At 37.9% G+C, this 20,072-nt stretch overlaps 1 protein-coding gene across 2 annotated transcripts in view; it reads right to left on the minus strand.

The window, feature by feature from the left end:
* Positions 1–20,072, minus strand: part of INPP4B (inositol polyphosphate-4-phosphatase, type II, 105kDa) — a 717,001-nt gene that overhangs the window by 240,664 nt on the left and 456,265 nt on the right. For both annotated transcript variants that reach the window (XM_010854712.1, XM_010854713.1), the window contains 2 exons: positions 16,415–16,526; positions 7,941–8,013 (listed from right to left, as the gene is read on the minus strand). In XM_010854712.1, the coding sequence (XP_010853014.1) occupies positions 7,941–8,013; positions 16,415–16,526 (185 nt within the window). The remainder of the gene's footprint in view (positions 1–7,940; positions 8,014–16,414; positions 16,527–20,072) is intronic.

The following is a 20,072-nucleotide window of genomic DNA, read 5'->3' on the forward strand; positions in this document are numbered from 1 at the left end:
AATCACTTCTCCAACTGGTGATAACTGGTGAGTTCAGTGTGTACAATTTGTATTTTCAACTTTGGTTGGTCAGAGAAGTGATTTGTTTCATTCATTGTAGTTTCAATGATTTGTTCTGTTTATTCTAATCATCCAGTCCCATCAATTCATGGCAAATAGATGGGGAAACAATGGAAACACTGACAGACTTTATTTTCTTGGGCTCCAAAATCACTGCAGATGATGACTGCAGCCATGAAATTAAAAGACATTTGCTCCTTGGAAGAAAAGCTGTGACAAACACTAGACAGCATATTAAAAAGCAGAGAAATTACTTTGCTGACAAAGGTTCATATAGTCAAAGCTATGGTTTTTCCAGGAGTCATGAATGGATGTGAGAGTTGGACCATAAAGAAGATTGAGCACCAAAGAACTGATGATTTTGAACTGTGGTGTTGGAGAAGACTCTTGAGAGTCTCTTGGACTGCAAGGAGATCAAAGCAGTCAATACTAAAGGAGATCAGTCCTGAATATTCATTGGAAGGATTGATGCTGAAGGTGAAGCTCCAATACTTTGGCCACCTGATGTGAAGAGCCGACTCATTAGAAAAGACCATGATCCTGGGAAAGATGGAAGGTGGAAGGAGAAGGGAATGACAGAGGACGAGATGGTTCGATAGCATCACTGACTCAATAGACATGAGTTTGAGCAAGTTCCGGGGCTGGTGAAGGACAGGGAAACCTGTTGTCCTGCAGTCCATGGGGTCACAAAGAGTTGAACACAACTGAGTGACAGAACAACAATAACAATAATTCTACTCCAGTCATTAAAGGAAAGGAAAAATCTAGAAAAGTGTCCCTTTCTGGTTCATCTTTCATGCTGAACAACCTGGAATGACCTGCACAGTTCATGGAACTCAAGTTGTTTCTTGGCATTTTGCCACTGTTTAAGGCATTCTCTGAATCTCAAAGGAATGCTCCTTTTTCCTAGCTACAGGTAATTATCCCATAAACTCAGCTCAACTAGTACCTCCTCCAGGAGGTCCTCCTTGACTTCCATCTCCTCCCTCCCTATAGGTGTCTCTCCTTGGTACTCCCCAGCCCCCTCTCTATCACGGTTCTTACCAGTTGTGCTATAATTGCCTGGTTACTGCTCTGTGCCCATCCCCCCATTAAAAGGTAAACTTTGTGAAGGCCATGACTGTGCTGTTTTCTTAACCTTCATTTTATCTCCTCACTTCCCAGGCAAGAATACTAGAGAGTGTAGCCATTCCTTTCTCCAGGGGATCTTCCCGACCCAGGGATTGAACTCGCATCTCTTGCATCTCCTGTACTGGCAGATGGATTCTTTACTACTGAGCCACCTGGGAAGCCAATTATTACTTCCACTAGTAGGAAAACAAAATGGCTCTGACTGTGTAAATTGAGATGAGAAAATACAAGAGGGAAGGACATAACTAAAAACCTCACTTCGGTGAAGAGCACAGGCATCAGAATGAAGGAAGGAACACCAGAGCTGAAAGTCCTTCTTATATTTGTCCACAAAATATTACCTTTTTGACTATATCATCTTCTTGCCTTTATTTTCCTTCTAGTTTACATAAGGTGGGCAATAGGGTGATAAACTTAAAACAGGAACAAAGCTGAAGTATTAAAAGTGTCTGATGATTTCATTGATTACTATTAATAGACAAAGAAATTTACTCTTCCACTCAAGTTATACTCTATGTTAATACACAGTAAAGAAAACATGAAAAATCCAAAAGAGCAAGGTTAATGGTGTGAACTACTTACGCCATCAACCATATCAGTAAAGAAAAGATGTTACAGACATCAAGCCATCACATGACAGCCACCTGGAGGGAGAGTCCTGAGGAAACTCAGAATGAAAACAAAGAATGCCTGCCATCCAGCTGTCAACCGCCGCAGTCATGCCAGACTCTGCACTCAGGAAACTCAGGACGAGGGAACACAGGATACTGGCCCCAGATAGCTGAGGTGCATCTTAAAGGAATGACTGCAATAAGCCCAGACTTTGCATCTTCCCTGGTGGCTCAGACAGTAAAGCGTCTGCCCGCAATGCGGGAGACCTGGGTTCGATCCCTGGGTTGGGAAGTTCCCCTGGAGAAGGAAATGGCAACGCACTCCAATACTCTTGCTGGAAAATCCCATGGACAGAGGAGCCTGGTAGGTTACGGTCCATGGGGTCACAAAGAGTCAGACACGACTGAGCGATTTCACTTTCCTTTCCTTTTCCTATACACAGAAAAGGGCTGATTTCATTAACTTGAGATGTCTGGTTTTCCTTAATTATCAATAATCTTTTGATGTTCGGGCTCCCTGCCCTTTGTTCCAAAAACTCCCATACATCCTGGCTCTTCAAAGCAGTCCCTCAGAGTGATCTGAGACTTCTGTCTCCCGGGCTCAAAGTCCTGAGAAAGTCTGCCTGATAAAACATAATTCTCAGCTTTATGGTTGTGCGTTTTTTTTCTTTGAGTTGACAATGGGCTCCACTGGATTTATTAAAACAGCAAAGTGCAAAGAAATCTGGTGAATAAGTATAAGGATAAAAGGCCAATGTTATAAGCCAAGATGGTCCTATATTTTATATATCATAGAGTTACAAATACAAGGGCAAATCTATTTAACTAGTATGAAGAACATATGAGGCTTCCCAGGTGGCGCATTAGTCAAGAAACTCCCCTGTCAATGCAGGAGACACAAGAGATGCAGGTTCAATCCCTGGGTCAGGAAGATTCCCTGGAGAAGGAAACGACAACCTGTTCCAGTAATCTTGCCTAGGAAATCCCATGGACAGAGGAGCCTGGTGGGCTACAGTCCATGGGGTTGCAAAGAGTCAGATACAACTGAGCACAAAGAAGATACCAGAGAGATACCTTTGTTATAAACTGATATGATCTAAAATTTGACAAGGTAGTTAATTTAGTACCTCATGAATGAAAAGGAAAAAAAAAATAGACAAAACAAAGAGATTTGTTTTTTTGGCTGGAATTCCTTAGGACTCGAAATGAATATAGAGAGAAATATTTTTCAAAGTCTCTCAGAATATTTCTTAAAATATTCAGTCACCAGTTGCTTTAGATGGGGTGGAATTGAGGAGAATGTTGCCTGTACTTAGTTCAGTTATGTGGTATTGTGAAAGGCAATTAAAATATATGGTGCCAAATGAAGCAGAAAAAAAATTTTAAATGAGAATTTAACAGTAATTTTTAGGGAAAGTAATAAATCATTTTAAACAGAAATAATTCAATTTGAACATCTTTCTCAGGGACAGAAGAATAACAGAGCAGTTTTCTGTACCTGAAGCATAAATTCAAGTGGTAAGATACACCCATTATCAGTCATTTGACAAATATCTGCTGAGTTTCCATTGCTTTCTGTCCCTGGAGACACAGAAATAAATAAGCAATGTTTCTTCTTCTTAAACAGCTCGTAATCAGGCAACTTCAGTAAAGCTATAGGGCATGTGTGCTAAGTCATTCAATCTTGTCTGACTCTTTGTGACTCCATGGACTGTAGCCCGCCAGGCTCCTCTGTCCACAGGATTCTCCAGGCAAGGATACTGGAGTGGCCTGCATGCCCTCCTTCAAGGGATTTTCCCAACCCAGGGATCAAACCCACTTCTCTTATACCTCCTGCATTGGCAGGCAGGCTATTTACCGCTAGTGCCACCTGGGAAAGTAGATGGCTTAAGCCTTTCTGGGGGAAAAGAATAAAAGATACATGGACTACTTTGAGAACACTTGTGATTCATCCCTGAGGCAAGAAGATAAACACCAATAAACTCTCCAAATAGGGGGGAAAGTACCTGTATTTAGGACTGAAAACAGGGTAGTCCTCACATTGAGATTTAGATTTTTTTACAGTCATGGAATTTATCACTGTCAGATACACCCTCTATGAAGAGCATGGACAGCATGCACATTAATATACAGCATGAAACTGGTCTTCAAAAATATCATAGATAATTTCATGACTCAAGAAGTATAGAATTCAACCAGGAAAGATGCTGTATCAGATCGAATGCTTGCTGACAGAGGGAAACTCACTCAAAATGTGAAGATAATAGGAAACGATGACAGAGTCCATTAGCTTCTCAGATTGATCATGATAATATCAAAGTCCATGGGCTGAAGTATTCTGTAGCATTATACTTTACCAAAGAAAATGGGTAGGTTCAGGAAATCTAGAGAGAATTGTTGATCTTGACAAATTTTTTTAAAGAGTTTACTTGTGGCCAGGCTTATTAAATATAAATAACTCCTGAGCAAGACAACTGTAAGTGACAACGAATCGGATATAGGACTCCATGTGAAACTGATGAAAATGAAAACTTTCATGAAATATTTCTAAAATGAAGGAAGACATAGCAAAAGCTAAACTATGCTCTTTAGATTTCAGACATGGAGGGCCAAAAAGGAAATTGAAGACTGTCAAGGTCAGTTTGGTCATCCCAAAAGTATCAGTGTCCAAAGAGCCTGACCAGGCCGTCAGAGTCACATTGCTGTTAGCAAATCTAGGCTGTGACACCAGTTCTTCACAGAGCCTGTTCAGGGCACTGGTATGAATACCACCAGAGCCCGTGTGTTCTTGTTTTGCTGTAGACAAAGGCGCCACGGTCTATGGACACCCAACTCTGTGACCAGGTAAGAGACTTGGTTGTTCACACTTCCCTGTGTTCAAAATTAACTTTCCCTACCCTCATCCCTGAGGCAACACCCCAACAACACATAGTTTCAAGTGTTCTCACTGCCATTTTGCTTAAATGAATGCACCAATAATTAAACAGGTAACTTTTCAACAACTTTGATAAAACTATAATAAAATCAAACAAAATGAGAACCTCACAATTCTTAATACTACATCTTCTAATTCATTTCCTCTTTCAGAGAATATAAAGTCCAACAGCGGAAAGGAATTTATTTTCTCCTGTATAGCTAAAGTACTTATATATCTTTTTTATGGAGTTCTAAATTCTGCCCCCTCTCCTCCTCCTCCTCTTTCTTTCTCCTCCTGCCCTCACCTCTCCAGGCTCCCAACATATACCTTCAACTTGAGAGGCAAATGCGGCGTGAAAACGGTGAGACCCAAGAGGGAAGAGCTTTTTCTCTGGAGTCTCACAATAGATAAGTGAATTTTCCGAGTTATTCATTAAACCTCTAGAGATATAAATAGAATAGTGAAGAGCAGCTATGAGCTATGACATCCTCTTGCGCTCAATCAGTAAGAACTTCATAACTCACTTGAGACTGGCAAGTTCCAAATAATACATGAATATAAAGGCTTGGGAAGAATGTCAATAGCTCCCTCCGCCTACAGATTGTGAAAAAGTACCTCATGGGAGTATAATAGATTAATTCCAAAGTTGCTGAGTTTAGATGGATAAATAAATAGAACAAAATACCAAGGTACACACAGACCAAAGTCAAGGGTGCATCTTCTACTTCCATATTCTATACACGTGCGATACGCTTTAGGATTACGAGCAGAAGCGTTGTATATATAGCACTTAGTTGTATTTTAAAATAATTTTTTAAAAACCAAGCTTTTAGAACATTCGACAGTCATTTTGTCTTATCTTCCCCTAATATACCCTGGAGAAGGAAACCCACTCCAGTATTCTTGCCTGGAAATCCCCATCAACAGAGGAGCCTGGCAGGCTACAGTCCATGGGATCGCAAAGAGCTGGACACGACTGAGCGACTTCACTTTCCCTAATATAAGAAGGCTCATAAAAAATATCTGTGGGATTTCCTTGGTGATCCAGTGGTTAAGAATCTGCCCTGCAATGCAGGTGACCCAGGTTCGATCCCTGGTCAGGGAAAGAAGATTCCCACAGGATGCAATGGGGATTCTACGTGCTGCCAAGGAAGACCCAGTGCAGCCAAATAAATAAGACTGCATTTCAAAAAATTATTTCATAGAAAGAAAATATTTTTGGCTAATATTCTAGGCACTTTCAGATTGCCTGGACCAACGACACAGAAAAAAATCATCGGAACAAAGTGTAGAATCACCACCAAAACCGTCAGCTCCAGGAAAAGGGAAAGCGGTAATCAATCCTCTTTCACTCCGTTAGTGAGTGTATTTAAATTGTAGAATGTAGCTGCTCCCAAGACTTCCACATCGCTTGTCTCTGTCATATTACAAATCAAAGGTTAGGAATCATACCCTAGACACTTAGAAGAGTTAATAGGCTTCCAAAACTCATGCCTTACAGATTTTATGGCACAAGGATCAGAAGGTACAGATTTATTTTTCTCATGTTCCCTTTGTCTCATCTTCCTTAGGTGATATATTTCTTTCTACTCCCAGAGCCACTTTTCTCTTTCTCTTTGAAATTTATATTAAACCAATCAGTATTTTAAAATGGCATTTCCCTTTGTGTGCATAAAAAAATTACAAGGTTCACATGAGTGAATCACTTTAAAAGTGTCTTATAATTACAGTGTAGATGATTTTGATGATAATTTGATTCATTTAAACTGTATTTAACATGAGTGCAATATCTCTCACATTCAATTTTACTTCTCAAAATTGACATCTGGAGAATTAAATAGATTATCTAGATATACTGAAATCAAGGTTTAGAGGTTTGGTCAGCTTTTAAAAGAAAAAACATATATGATGAAGACCCTTTGAGGATACATTAGCTATTTTAGCCACATAGATACCTTAAGTATTTTTACGGTATCTGGCTGGTATAGCTGTGCAGCTAGCCCCTTCCCTATTTAATGCACATTCCTCCTGATATTATATCCTTAATAACCATTTTTTAAAACATGCCATTTGGTCCTAGATTGAGAAGTAGCTTCTCTTCTTTGGTTTAATCCTCCATTCTATTAAGTACAATTCATGGGCTTTTGGTTGCTATATTTTATTTTGAGTTCTTTGATTTAAAATGTTGTATGTCTTTCTCCATCTCTTATTATTACTGGGTTTCTGCAGGGGAAAATTGCTCATTGTTTAGGGGTTCTGTCTTAGTAACTTTGAAGTTTGGTACCACTCAATCTGATTATCATGCTATCCATGTCACTGTTGAAATGCACAACATTGCAAGGCTAGGAAAATGTTAAGGTTTATTTTACGGTTATACCAGCTTGTTAATTAATGGCTTTTTTAGTAAAAGCATGATCTAGTAATTAAGAGCAAAGGCCTTGGGATTAAAACCAGATTAAATGTTGGACTTGTGGCTAAGTAGTAATCTTGAGCAATTTCCTCATCTATAAAATGGAGATAATAAGAGTGCCTTCTTCATAGCACATATTAGAAAACAAGGAAAGGCAAGGCATACGAGGCATTTAGCATCTTGCTTGCCATTGTACTAATCATTATTTGCTAATATTATCACTACTGGTAACACAATGTATGTTATCATTCAGAAGTTAGTTCCATGATTTACATATATGTATATTATCACATATTTTATAACTGTATCAGATGTCAAAGTCATCATTTACCACACTGTTCAGTGCCTTCTTGAAGTTATTAACACTACATGTATATGCATATATATATAAATTCACACACACACTGGAATGTACAAATGTATGTATGAATTTTTCCTACTGAATCCATATACACACTGTTTTAACAACTTTAAATTCTAGAATTAGAAAGTCAAACTAACTACGAGCTTCACATTTCTAATACTTCCTCCATCTTCCTCCATCATCTGAAATGACGTCTCATGTCAGATAAAATAAAATCCAATAGATAAAAAGAATTTGTTTTGCCATTTAGCCAAGATATACAAATATATTTTTTTATGGAATTGTCAAGTTTACCCCTTCACTGCTAACCCCCATGATTACCAATATTTGATAAATGTTTACAACAGTTCTGTGAGAATGGTATCCAGGTTCAGTATCAACTTCTTAGAAAATTAAAATGTATGTTCACATGGAATGAACTTAAGTTTCCAAAACTGAGGTACATACCGGCATTCAAAAAAGGTAGGTTATCTTTTCTGCTCACACTTTCTGGGGCTGAACATTCACAAACCAATGCACACTAGGAAGGAAAAAGAAGAAAGAAAATGTATTTGAACACGATCAAGTAAGGAATGAGATTCTCTTAAAACATGAGGCCATACACACAGTTTCAAAAAGTTTTGAACAAGACATTTTTGAAAAACTATTTTGAGCTGTACCTTTATGATGAACCTAGTTTAACTTGTGATTATTTACTTACATATAATATGACTTTATTATGCAATTATAGACTACATTTCAGTTAGAGTTAAAGACTTCTTAGGAGAGAAAATTTGTACTTTCTTTGTAGAAAAGAACTCTCCCTAACACGCTAGAAATAGGTTCCCATTACAGCAAATCCCCTATGAGAAGATGAATGGCTTTGTATTTCTGTCACCTGGGTGGGTCGATTTTCGATCAATAAAAAGCAAATTATTTTCTAGCTTTTAAGTAAAGGTAACTGTAAATAAAGGAGAAAATATATTGTAGCATCTAATTTTACAGTGCAAAAGGAGACTTTCTGTCTCTGGCAAAAGATACAAACACTTGCTCATAAAGGATGAGGGTACTTTATAAACAAGCTGATGTCCGATTTATGAATAAGTAATTTATACACATGCCAATCTAGAGATAATAGATGATTTATTAACCCATGATAAATAGACTCAGCTCATGATCCTTTACAGAATAGACACTGCTCTGGACAGGAGACAGGAGAGACAGGGAGAGACACAGAAACCTACCTCCCTTCCTCCTCCAGGGACTGGCCCTGCTTTGAGATTCATAGCCACAGAGGTTCATGATAGCAAAGTGTAGGTCTCTCAAGTATTTTGAGAAGGGACACAAATAATTTAAGACATTGATTTAAATGTTACTTTCTGTATTCTTAAAGTCTACTACTCATTCCTCTATCATAACATTCATCACATTACTCAGGAAATTTCCAGATGGAGAAAAATGTGCTTTCCTAAATTTTTTAGTGCTTATATTGAGATCCCACTAAAAGAATGAATAACTGCAAAGAATTCTTAAAATTTAGTGTGATTTAGATCATTTTACAACAAACCAGAAGTCAGAGGTGATTACTTTTTTTAACGCACAGGTATTTTGTATATGCACTTTCCAAATCACCACAGCAATTTGCAAGGATCCTTCGACACATTTAAAATTCTTTATTTCTCCTATTTACAATATTTTCTCTACTTCTTTCAGCCTACATAGGGCTGGCTGTTAAAGTAATTTTTGGTAAACATTATATTCATCATATCAGTGTTTGGTTCTGGAATGTATAATGGTTATTTACTGTCCAATCAAATTCAATATTCTCAGACTGGTCCTCAAATGCTTTCATGCTTTGTCCCTGCGTCCTTCCACATAATAACTAGATACACAGCTCTAAATCATCTTCCTTTCCAAAAGAATATCATCATCTACAACATAACTTATAGGGATGGTTTAGATTAAACCTTTTTAGTGAAGAAGTCCATAATTCCCAGAAACCAGGCTATTATCCTGAGAAACTGCTTCTTTTTTATGGAGGCAGTCCTGCCTCTTTGAAATCAAAGATAACTTTCTCTTTCCAAATAAAGGCCTGCTTCATTTCACCAAATGAATACAGACATATGACTTTTATATATTTATATCTTCCACTCACACTGGAAAACCGATATTGAGGACATTTTAAACTAATATTCTTATTTTGCAATGTTACTGTATTTTAAAGTTCTACTACTCAGAATCCCCTCAAGATTTAAACCCATTGAACATAAACAGAAAGTAATAAGCACTTAACAAACTAACATTTTCATATTTGGACTCTGGTTATTGCTTTCTTCAATTGTTTCCTGAAGTGTACACTTTGTGTCACTATTTAGATGGAAAGTTCTACAGGCCAAGAACCTTATTTATTTCCTTAAGCTATATTTAATTTTTTTTTTTTTTACATTGACCTTAGAGTCACTGTTACACTGTGCTAGTTGCTACAGAGAATGCAAAGATGGAAATGAGGTGGAAATTGTGCTTAAGAAGGTTCATCTATTTATACTGTTCATTGCTATTATGATGATGGATATTTGCAACATTATACATTTGCATGATGTGCACTCACAATGTAATGACTCTACATTTGTGATTCTGAGCAAGAATAGCAAAACATCACATGCTTTTTTACCAGATGTAGCACCATAACCCTATTGATTGTGATTAATAATTTTAAAAGTATCTTTTGATGGTAAGTGTGGCCAAGCAGAAGAAACATAAGATATGTAAAATTCTTGGAGCTAAATGATTTTGACTCTCAGCTAACATATCAATTTGATACGCGTTGATACGCATTGATCTAGAAAATCAGCAATATTGTATGAACAATAATCATAAAGCTCTGTATGAATCCATCAAGACCAACACTTCATGGCTAAGTACTTTCACATCTGTTAGTTTATTTCATCAATCATGGTTCTCAAAGTTATTCTGGAGTCTCCTGGAAATTCCTGACGCCTTTTTTTTAAAGATACATTCATTTAATTTATTTTACTTTTTGGCTGGGCCATACAGTATGTGGGATCTTAGTTCCCTGATTAGGGATCGAACTCATGGCCTCTGCATTGGAAATTCAGAGTGTTAGCCACTGGACCACCAGAGAAGTCCCCCTGATAACTTTTGTCTTTGTATCCTTTGTAGCATCTAGCACAGGGTAAAGACAACTTTATTTTCAAATTAATACTAAAATATTATTTGTCTGTTTCCTTCTCTTTCTCTTATAAGCATACAGTAGAATTTTCTAGACTGTATTACCCAATCACATGATAGCTAATGGTATGTGTACTTATATACTCTTCTGTTTTAAACATTTCCTGTTTGACTTTCTAATATGATAAATGTCTACAGATATAATTCAAATAAGTGAATTATATACAGTATAATTACAAATACAGTAAATGTCAGTAGATAAAATCCACATAAATATAAATTTCAAGAGTGTAAAACAGAAGAGCTATGCTTTTGTGATCTCATTCAGTCTCATGGCTTAAACACCATCCAAATATCATCCGGTGACCCACAAATACATAACTCCAGTTTGGACAGCCCACCTGAATTCCAGACTTGAACCTCCAGCTGCTTAGATACATATATATTTAAATATCTAAGAGGAATGTCAAATATAGCATCTCAAAATCTCCCATCTTCCTCCACCTGCTTCTCTCAGTGTTTTTGAGAAAATGGTAATTCTATTTTTTAGCTATCCTTTTCTCCTGGAGTGTGGCCACAATTCACTTTCTCCATCAGCATCACCCTAATTCAGCTCATCTGCATTTCTACCCTGAATCTTCATAATAATTGGGTTTCATTCTGCTGTCCTTGCCTCACGGTAGGCTCTACTCAAAAGAGCAGCCAGAAGGTCCTCCTAAAATATGAATCAGACTTCACACCTATACACTCGTCTCCTCAACTGTCTTTACACGTAGCCCAGAGTCTAATAGACTTCAAGGAAGTACACAGTCCGTCTTCCCTGCTTCATGAATCTGTCCTCAACTCCTATCACTCTCCTGCTTGACCCCTCAATTCTAGTCACACTGACCTTCTTGCTGTTCCTTCAACACAAGGAGCATCCTGCCATCTTAGGACCTCTGCTTTTGCTGCTCACTCTACCTATAATTCTTTCTCCTTTCAGAAATCCACAGTTCTTATTCCTTATTTCCTGCACATTTCAGATCAAATATCATATTACTAGTGAATCTATCCTTGACCATCCAGTTTAAAATGGCCACAGCCTAGGACTCTCTAGTCCTTTTTCCCCTATAACAAATAGCACCATCTGATCAACAACACATCGCTTATTTTTTACTTCACAAGAAGGTGGCATCTGTGCCTACTTGATGCCTACTTGGTTCACTGATGAACGTGAATGTGTGCTCAGTCACTTAGTCGTGTCTGACTCTTTGTGACCCCATGGACTGTAACCGACCAGGCTCCTCTGTCCATGGGATTCTCCAGACAAGAATACTGGAGTGGGTTGCCATGCCCTCCTCCAGGGCATCTTTCCAATCCAGGGATGAGCCTGCATCTCCTGTGGCTCCTGCACTACAGGCAGATTCTTTATAGTTGAGCCACTGGGGAAGCCCTTGTACAGTGCTATATAGCTAAATATTGTCCCATCTAGGAGGCAATTTTGGATTTAATTTCTTCAAAGTAATATTGACTTCATTTATTCATTGATTCAGTGTCCTTCTGTCAGGCTCAGTTCTGGGCACTGAGGGTAGAAAAGAGAACAAAACAGACAAACACGTTTCTCTCAGGAAGTTTAATTCTAGTGAAGAAATAAACAATACATGAGATAAATAAAAAACACATATAAGGTTGGACAGCAATAAGTACTAAAGACAAAATAACCCAGAGAAGAGAGGGTGTTTCTGGCAGGCATTGCAGTTTTAGATATGGTGGCAGAGAAGGCTTCGGTGAGAAAGTGATTTTGTATAAAGACCAGAGGAAGTGAAGGAGTGGAGCACAGATACTGGGGAAAATGCTACATGGATAGATTGAATAACAAAGTTCATGGACCCAAGTTGGAAATATATCTGGGATGTTTAAGGAGCAGCAAAGAAGATAATGTGGCTGGATCAAAATGGACAAAACTGAGGAGCGGAAAAGGAGGTGAAGGATGTGAAGGGGACAACACTTGTAGGACTTCAAGTGAGGATTTGGATTTATCGGGGCTTCCCTTGTAGCTCACTCGGTCTTCTTGGAGATGAGGCCATCTGAGGAATGGCACATTCTGTATTACATTTTAGGAAGTGCTCTGCTGAGAACAGACTATGACGGTGGTGAGGATGGCAGGGAAGGAGGCTGGAGGGAGTCAGAGAGACATGCAAGAGACTACAGTAAGTCCCCTAACTACGAACCTTCCAGTTGTGAACTTTCAAAGACGCAAACATGCATCCCATCAACATAAGCATGAATGAAACTGCAGCTTGCCCTCCGTCTCCTATTGCTGATGACCCTTCAGCTCTACCATCTCCCACCTCCTCTTGCTCCTCCAGTCAGTAACTCTTCTTGCCTGTTCACTCGATGCCAGCCCTCCTATGCCAGCCATTGTATGGTACTACTGCATTTTCCAAGGTACTGTATTGTAAGATTAAAAATGTTTTCCTTATTTGATGTTCATGTTTGTTTTTTATGTATTTTTTGTGTAGAAAGTATTATAAGCTGATTACAGCACATTACTACATAGCTGATTGTGTTAGTTGGGTACCCAGGCTAACTTCGTTGGATGTATGAAAAATTGGACATATGGACGTGCTCTCAGAATGGAACCTGTTCATATGTAGAGGACTTACTGTACTGCAAAAATCTAGGTGACAGACAATGTAGGTCACAGTGCCCTAAGGGGTCACAAGCTGTCAGATTCTGAATTTATTTAGAAGTCAAAATGAACAGGATTTACTGCCATATTGATTATAAGTATGAGAGGAACAAAGGATTGAAACATAACCCAAAATTAAAAAAAAAACTTTTTTTTATAAACGTAATGTTTTTCATATTACATGTTAGCTTTGTAAAAGGACAATGTTAGTACTTCTTTTGTGAATTTTTCTTTCTATTGTTCTGTCATTTTAACACTTTGTCTTCTATTTCTGTGTTTTTATGTATCAAATAGAAGTTTGAACCAGTATAATATGGTGAAGGACCCTATGCACAGTCTTCCTTTGATTTAAAAAAAAAAAAAAACATAATAATATGGTTTTAGGAAACAAGTAAACATATGTGAGAGGAAAGAGCTTGGATTTTCATTTATAATTGTTGTCCATGCTCTGGTTGATGGGTACGATTCAGGATTAAAATGTAGTATTTTACATCAAAGGTACCATTATGAACTGAATCACATTCCTCGGAATTCATATGTTGAAGTCCCAATGTTTCATGTCACTGTATTTGAAGATAAGAACTTTGTGGAATTGGTTAAATGAGGTCACAAGAGGTAGGACCTTAGTGCTACAGCTCGTGTCCTTAACAAGAAGAGGAGGAGACACCAGAGCTCCCTCTTTCCCTCTATGCATGTGTGCCATGGCAAAGCCTTGTGAGGACACAGCAAGAAATCTGCAAGCCAGGAAGAGAGGATTCACCTGGAACTGAATCATCTGGCACTGTGATCCGGGACTCGGTAGCATTTCAGAACTGTGAGAAATACATTTCCGTTAAGTCATTTAGTCTATGGTATTTCATTATGGCAGCCCAAGCAGGTTCATATAGGTACTAACTTTTTATCTGCTCAGTATATATAAGGGATAACACATGCCACTTAGTACACGACTATGGTGCAAAGAGTTGTTCCATTTCCTCTCCTGCATTTGTGCAAACCAGTGAGAGGGATGTGGTTTTAGGATAACCTCAATCTCAGTTACTTTGTCTTTTCATATATTTCAGCCATTGACTAACTTCAAGATTTAAATCACTATCAGTAACAGACCATGTTAATACATTTCATAGAGATTTTGATTTAGCAAGTCTGCAAAAGGGTCCTCATATTTGAATTTCTAACAAACACTGTGATGATTCCGACCACACTTTGAAAAACACTGAGATAAAGTTCTTTCCACATAACTCTTCTAAATATCGTGCAGAGTGGACCTTACGACGTGCTCTTCACGACTGTTCCTAGGGATTGCAAACAGGGTTTATAGTAACTTTATAAAAAACTTTGCAAAAGGTCAAGAATGCAGATAGGATACAGCTAAAACAAACAATGCTTGATGTGGTTAGCATTTTAGCCCACTTATGACAACTACAAGGTACGTGCTGACACTGCCACCTATTTCTGGAACAGCTCAGTTAACTCATTTTTTTAAGTTCACATTACTAAATCAGAAACATTATGTACAACTTTAGTGAGGCATATTCCTGAGTATCAGGTTCTCCATTTATGAAAAGAACATGACTCAATTTGTGCTATCCCATAATAGCAACATTGTAAAGGAGTCAAGGGGTGAGCCAGCTTTGGGAAAAAATAGAGGTGGCTGGTAATAGGTTAGGAAAATGGAAAGCAGGCTTACTTTGAAATGGGAAGTGTTTTAGCTCCTGGTCTCCATGGGTTTAGGCACAATTATCTGCCTATTTCTGCCCTTAGTTCATCCTGTTCCCCCGACACCCTCCCCACCTTCTTAACCTACAAATCCTCCCCCTCTAATCTTGATACACACAAGCATTCACGTGGTGGTGACTAATAGGAGTCTTACATAGAAGTCCAGAGTTAACAAGGGTTGAATGACAGAACCTTAGCCATAAGACAGGAATCTTAAGATGGTCTGCTGCATAACTTCAACATGGCCCTGCCATTTGCCAGCAACCTGATTCAAACATTGGACCTCACTGAAATATGTTCATGACCTGGAATACATTCTGAGGGAGAGTAGGGAGCAGAGAAGAACAAGGCTTGGGGAAGTGGTAAGACCCTAGGCTATGCAGACTAAGAACAACTTTTTTTTTTTTTTTTTAATCAGTTTAGATTTTTTTTTTGTAGTGTTAACGATTTGTTAAGTGCTAGATAAGTACTGTCTTTCTCATGCTAGAGAGATGTGTAGATGTTTCCTCTGTACCAAAAATTAAAATATGCTCCCAGATAAGGGACACTAAGCCAGAAAACAGGTCACAATGGATTATGTTATTAAAAAATGCTCATTTGTGAAAAGGCAGACATTCTAATATATAAACAAATTCATGTCCCTGAGGGGGGAAAAAAGCTATTAATTTATAACTCGATCCTCTGTCCTTCAGTGAGATGGGCAACTCCCTTCCTAAATCAGGACTTTAGACTAACAATTTTGTCTCTCTATTTAAAGAAAATAAAGTGGAAAGGAAATAAAAATCCTGGATACTGACAATATTCTGGACTTCAAGGAAGCTGGTACTGCCCCTTCCCCTCTAGAGTCTTCCCGCCCATCCCCCCAACCCATTTACCACTTCCTGCTTCTTTCTCCATCATTTCCTAAGGCACAGAGTTGTTCAATCTGTCCTCCTTCACATGAAAACACAACCCAAACTCAAACTAAATCATTTTCCAAAGAGAATTTTGAGAGCAGAGAAGTGGTTACTTTTGGCAATAGGCCTCCCAGAATGTTCTGTGCATCTCACATAGGGCTAATTACTGCAGAATATAACAGCGATCAATACTTTTGTTCTAACTGAGAAGAGGCTGTGCCAACACAGACAGCCAGCTGCCGAGAGAAAGGTGTTTTGAATCGTGCGTGGCTTTGCATAGTTTCATGCACACAGGCCGTCTGGGTTGTGAGGATGAGGCACACTTAAGGTACTCCCATTCCAAAGCTGATTTCTCATTTAGCTTTTGAATAATGAGATTTCATACCCCACAGAGGTGATGGTGATCCAGGCAGCTGGCAGAGCTGATCGTTTCTAATTTAATTTGTGCAGTGAGCTGACTGGGACCCTACCTTTTGTCCCTGCACATCTGTCGTGATGTTGTCGGCTTCCCCATCCTCAATCTCCCCCATCTTCACGACACTGACTTCTATGGTGCCGACAACTTTGCCACCATCTGAGGTTCTGCAACCAAAAATAAATGAAATGAATGAAAGGTAAGACTCTTCTCTTTCCAGAAAGTATATCCAAACATGTTTGTTTCTGAAAACCACTAGCACTGCTTTTTACCTGCATCGGTTGTAATGAACAAATCTGCTTTTTTAGACATCAAAACCTGTACATCATGTTGGTGTTGTTTTTAATTTCCTAAGAAAATTAAGCATGGTAGGTGCATGGACTGTCAAAAGCTACCTCATGAAGGTAAAGTCACCTCATGGCTTTTAGGAGTAGCCAAGACTAGGATCCATGCTCCATTTGATAACCCCATGTCCCTACAGCAGCATCAGTCATGTCTCTGCTGTACCAATCTCATGGGATACTGTCCACATCTATTACAGACACTACATCTGAATAAAACAGAAAAGAGTAAAAATAATCTTGTATTCCTCTATGACCCAGCCATTGGCTATAACTTTGATTTTATGCCTTTTTCCAAATGTCATTTTTCTTTCTCAGAGACCAGTTAAAGATGATTCTCTCCCAGCAAACATCAGAAAGTTATAGTACATACAGAGCAGAAATTAATCACTGAAGTCATTTAAGATAACCATTACTTTTTTGGATAAAGAAGCTGAGACTCAGGAAGATAGACACATTCATGGAAACAAAGTGGCAAAACCAGAAACCAAGGTTTGTATTCCCTTTAAGTCTGTTGACATAAAGCAGTCTTCTCTACTTAATGAAAATGATAATTTTATATTAAGATTTTCATCATAACCACTGTTACACACATTTTATGGTTAACATCAATAATGAAAACAAAAATAAAGTTAATAACAACAATCCTTTAAGAGTCTCAAATTTATTTTCTGGGCAATAAAATATACAGAATAAATGATGGCATCATGTCATGGGAACACTGTAAGACACAATGATGGTCTTCCCTTTAAACTTATTTGAAAGATAGGCAGTTAAGTCATCCATTGGTGGGGTGCGGCTGTGGCTTCTCCCTAAGCCTAACTGACTAAAGTTAGTTACATAATCTTCATTTTCTTTATCTAGTCATTTTTAAATTTTATTTTAAATTTTAATCTGAATATAAATGGTATATTTCAACCAATTCCTTCAAAACGTCACTATTTTATTATTAGAGGTGTCAGAAGAGGAATAGGAAGATTAGTACAGTTTACTAAAGTGCTTATTAAAATAATGAATAAGTTAGGTGAAAAGGAAATCCAATTTTTACCAGATCATAAAAAGTTTTTCTCAAATATATAGAGTACAAATTTAAACACACCTTTTGAATTATGCTTCTAAGAAAACCAAATTACAAAAATTCTAGAGACCTAAACATAGGGAATGCAATAATGTAATAAAATAAAGATTATGTACATAGAAAAATAAAAGGGATTTACTTAAATAGTGTATTAAGGTTCTTATTAAATGTAAAATAAAATGCTTCTTGGTGATTTTTAAATCAGTGTAAATCATAATATTAACTCAATTTTTTAAATTAATATAGAAAACTTAAGTATTTATTATAGAGAAGATGTATATGCAGATGACAGTATTATCTATGATGTTGTAAAAAAAAAACTAAACTCCAATTCTGAGATAATTTTAACAATTAATTATATCATTTTCCCACTTGAAAATTATATAGTAACCTATAAATCATGAATGTGACATTGCTGCTGCTAAGTCGCTTCAGTTGTATCCGACTCTGTGCGACCCCATGGACTGTAGCCTACCAGGCTTCTCCATCCATGGGATTCTCCAGGCAAGAACATGGAGTGGGTTGCCATTTCCTTCTCCAATGCATGAAAGTGGAAAGTGAAAGAAGTCAATCAGTCGTGTCTGACTCTTAGTGACCCCATGGACTGCAGCCTACCAGGCTCCTCCATCCATGGGATTTTCCGGGCAACAGTACTGGAGTGGGGTGCCATTGCCTTCTCCTGAATGTGACATTATCTCTGTCCAATTATTCAGTATCTGATAGTTAAATAAAGAATTTAATAGAAGCCCTGGTACTACTCATAGTTTTTTCTGGAAATCTGCAGACTCCTCCTCCCCACAATTTGATAATCAATAACAATTAAAGATACCTTTTTCTTCCCATAGGCATTGTTTAAAAATTTTGCTTAAGCAAACCACTTAATTTCTAGGAATACAAAGGTCATGTATAACTTTCTGAATTTTTTCAGTGAACTAAACTAAATAATGTCATAGTGATTTGAAAAAGAGGCCAGACTTCTTACAGCCTCATTCCCAGCACTGAGTAACAAACCAATATTTGCAATAACAGGTGAAAGTCTGAATTCAGGAGTTTGAGTTATCTGCCAGCTTCATGACCTTGGACAAGGAACTTAACCATGTGAAACTTTGTAAAATGGAGATGATAATTTTATTATAAGAACTACTATATGATTTATGTAAAGTTCTCAGCATGATGACTTACACAAGATAAGTGCTTCTTCCTTCTCCCTCTCCTCTTCATCTCAGTAGCAGTAGTAGAAGTACCAACAAAATTGCTATTGTCATTAATGTCTTTGTTGTTGTTTAGTCACTAAGTCCTGTCCGACTCTTTTGTGACCCCATGGACTGTAGCCTTCCAGGCTCCTCTGTCCATGGGATTTCCCAGGCAAGAATACTGGAATGGGTTGCCATTTCCTTCTCCATCCCTGTAGCAAGAAATACTATAATCTTTTAATATAGTCTTTGATGCCTATTTTAGTACAATTTCTGAAAAGAACTGAATTCAATTCAGAATTTTACTAAAATGGGCATCAAAGACTGTATTAAAAGATTATAGGATTGCTTGCCACACGCATCTCAAGAGTGTCTTAAGTGCTCATTAGAGATACAAAGACTTTGTAATGACAGATGACATTATAAAGTTTACATTCCTAGTAGTGCAAAAGAATACAAGTTCATACCAATTACAATGCAACTGAACCTTTCAAAGTGCTAAAGTTAGATGAAGAAGCAACACACCAAGGGATTGTGGGAATAAGCTTACAAACTGTAGCTATATTTCAGTTCAGCTCAGTTCAGTCAGTCAGTCGTGTCCGACTCTTTGCGACCCCATGAACCGCAGCACGCCAGGCCTCCCTGTCCATCACCAACTCCCAGAGTCCACCCAAACCCATGTCCATTGATTGGTGATGTAGTCCCTTTAAAAAAGTATCTGTTTACTTTTAAAATACAGGCATATCTTGTTTTACTGTGCTTTGTTTTATTGCTCTTTGCTTTTTTTGGAGCATCACAGTTATCATGTTAGCTTTTTACAAATTGAATGTTCATGGCAACCCTACGTTGAGCTAGTCTTGGGGAAGCTAGCCATTCTTCCCCAGAGCATTTGCTCGCTGTGTTTCTGTATCATTTTAGATTAAGGAATTCTTGAGGGATTCTAAAACTTTTTTTTTTCATTTTGGATAAGGATCTCTGAGTACCCTAGAGCATGCTTCTTCATCCGAGATTTATGGGAGGCAGAGTGGTGAATCTAGGTTATAAACTGAAGAACCAAACCCAAGATACCCAAAAGCAAGGGTCATCCTGTCAGTGAACTAC

The sequence above is a fragment of the Bison bison genome, unplaced genomic scaffold, assembly GCF_000754665.1.
Source record: "Bison bison bison isolate TAMUID 2011002044 unplaced genomic scaffold, Bison_UMD1.0 scf7180017864348, whole genome shotgun sequence".
In the NCBI taxonomy this organism is placed as follows: domain Eukaryota; kingdom Metazoa; phylum Chordata; class Mammalia; order Artiodactyla; family Bovidae; genus Bison; species Bison bison.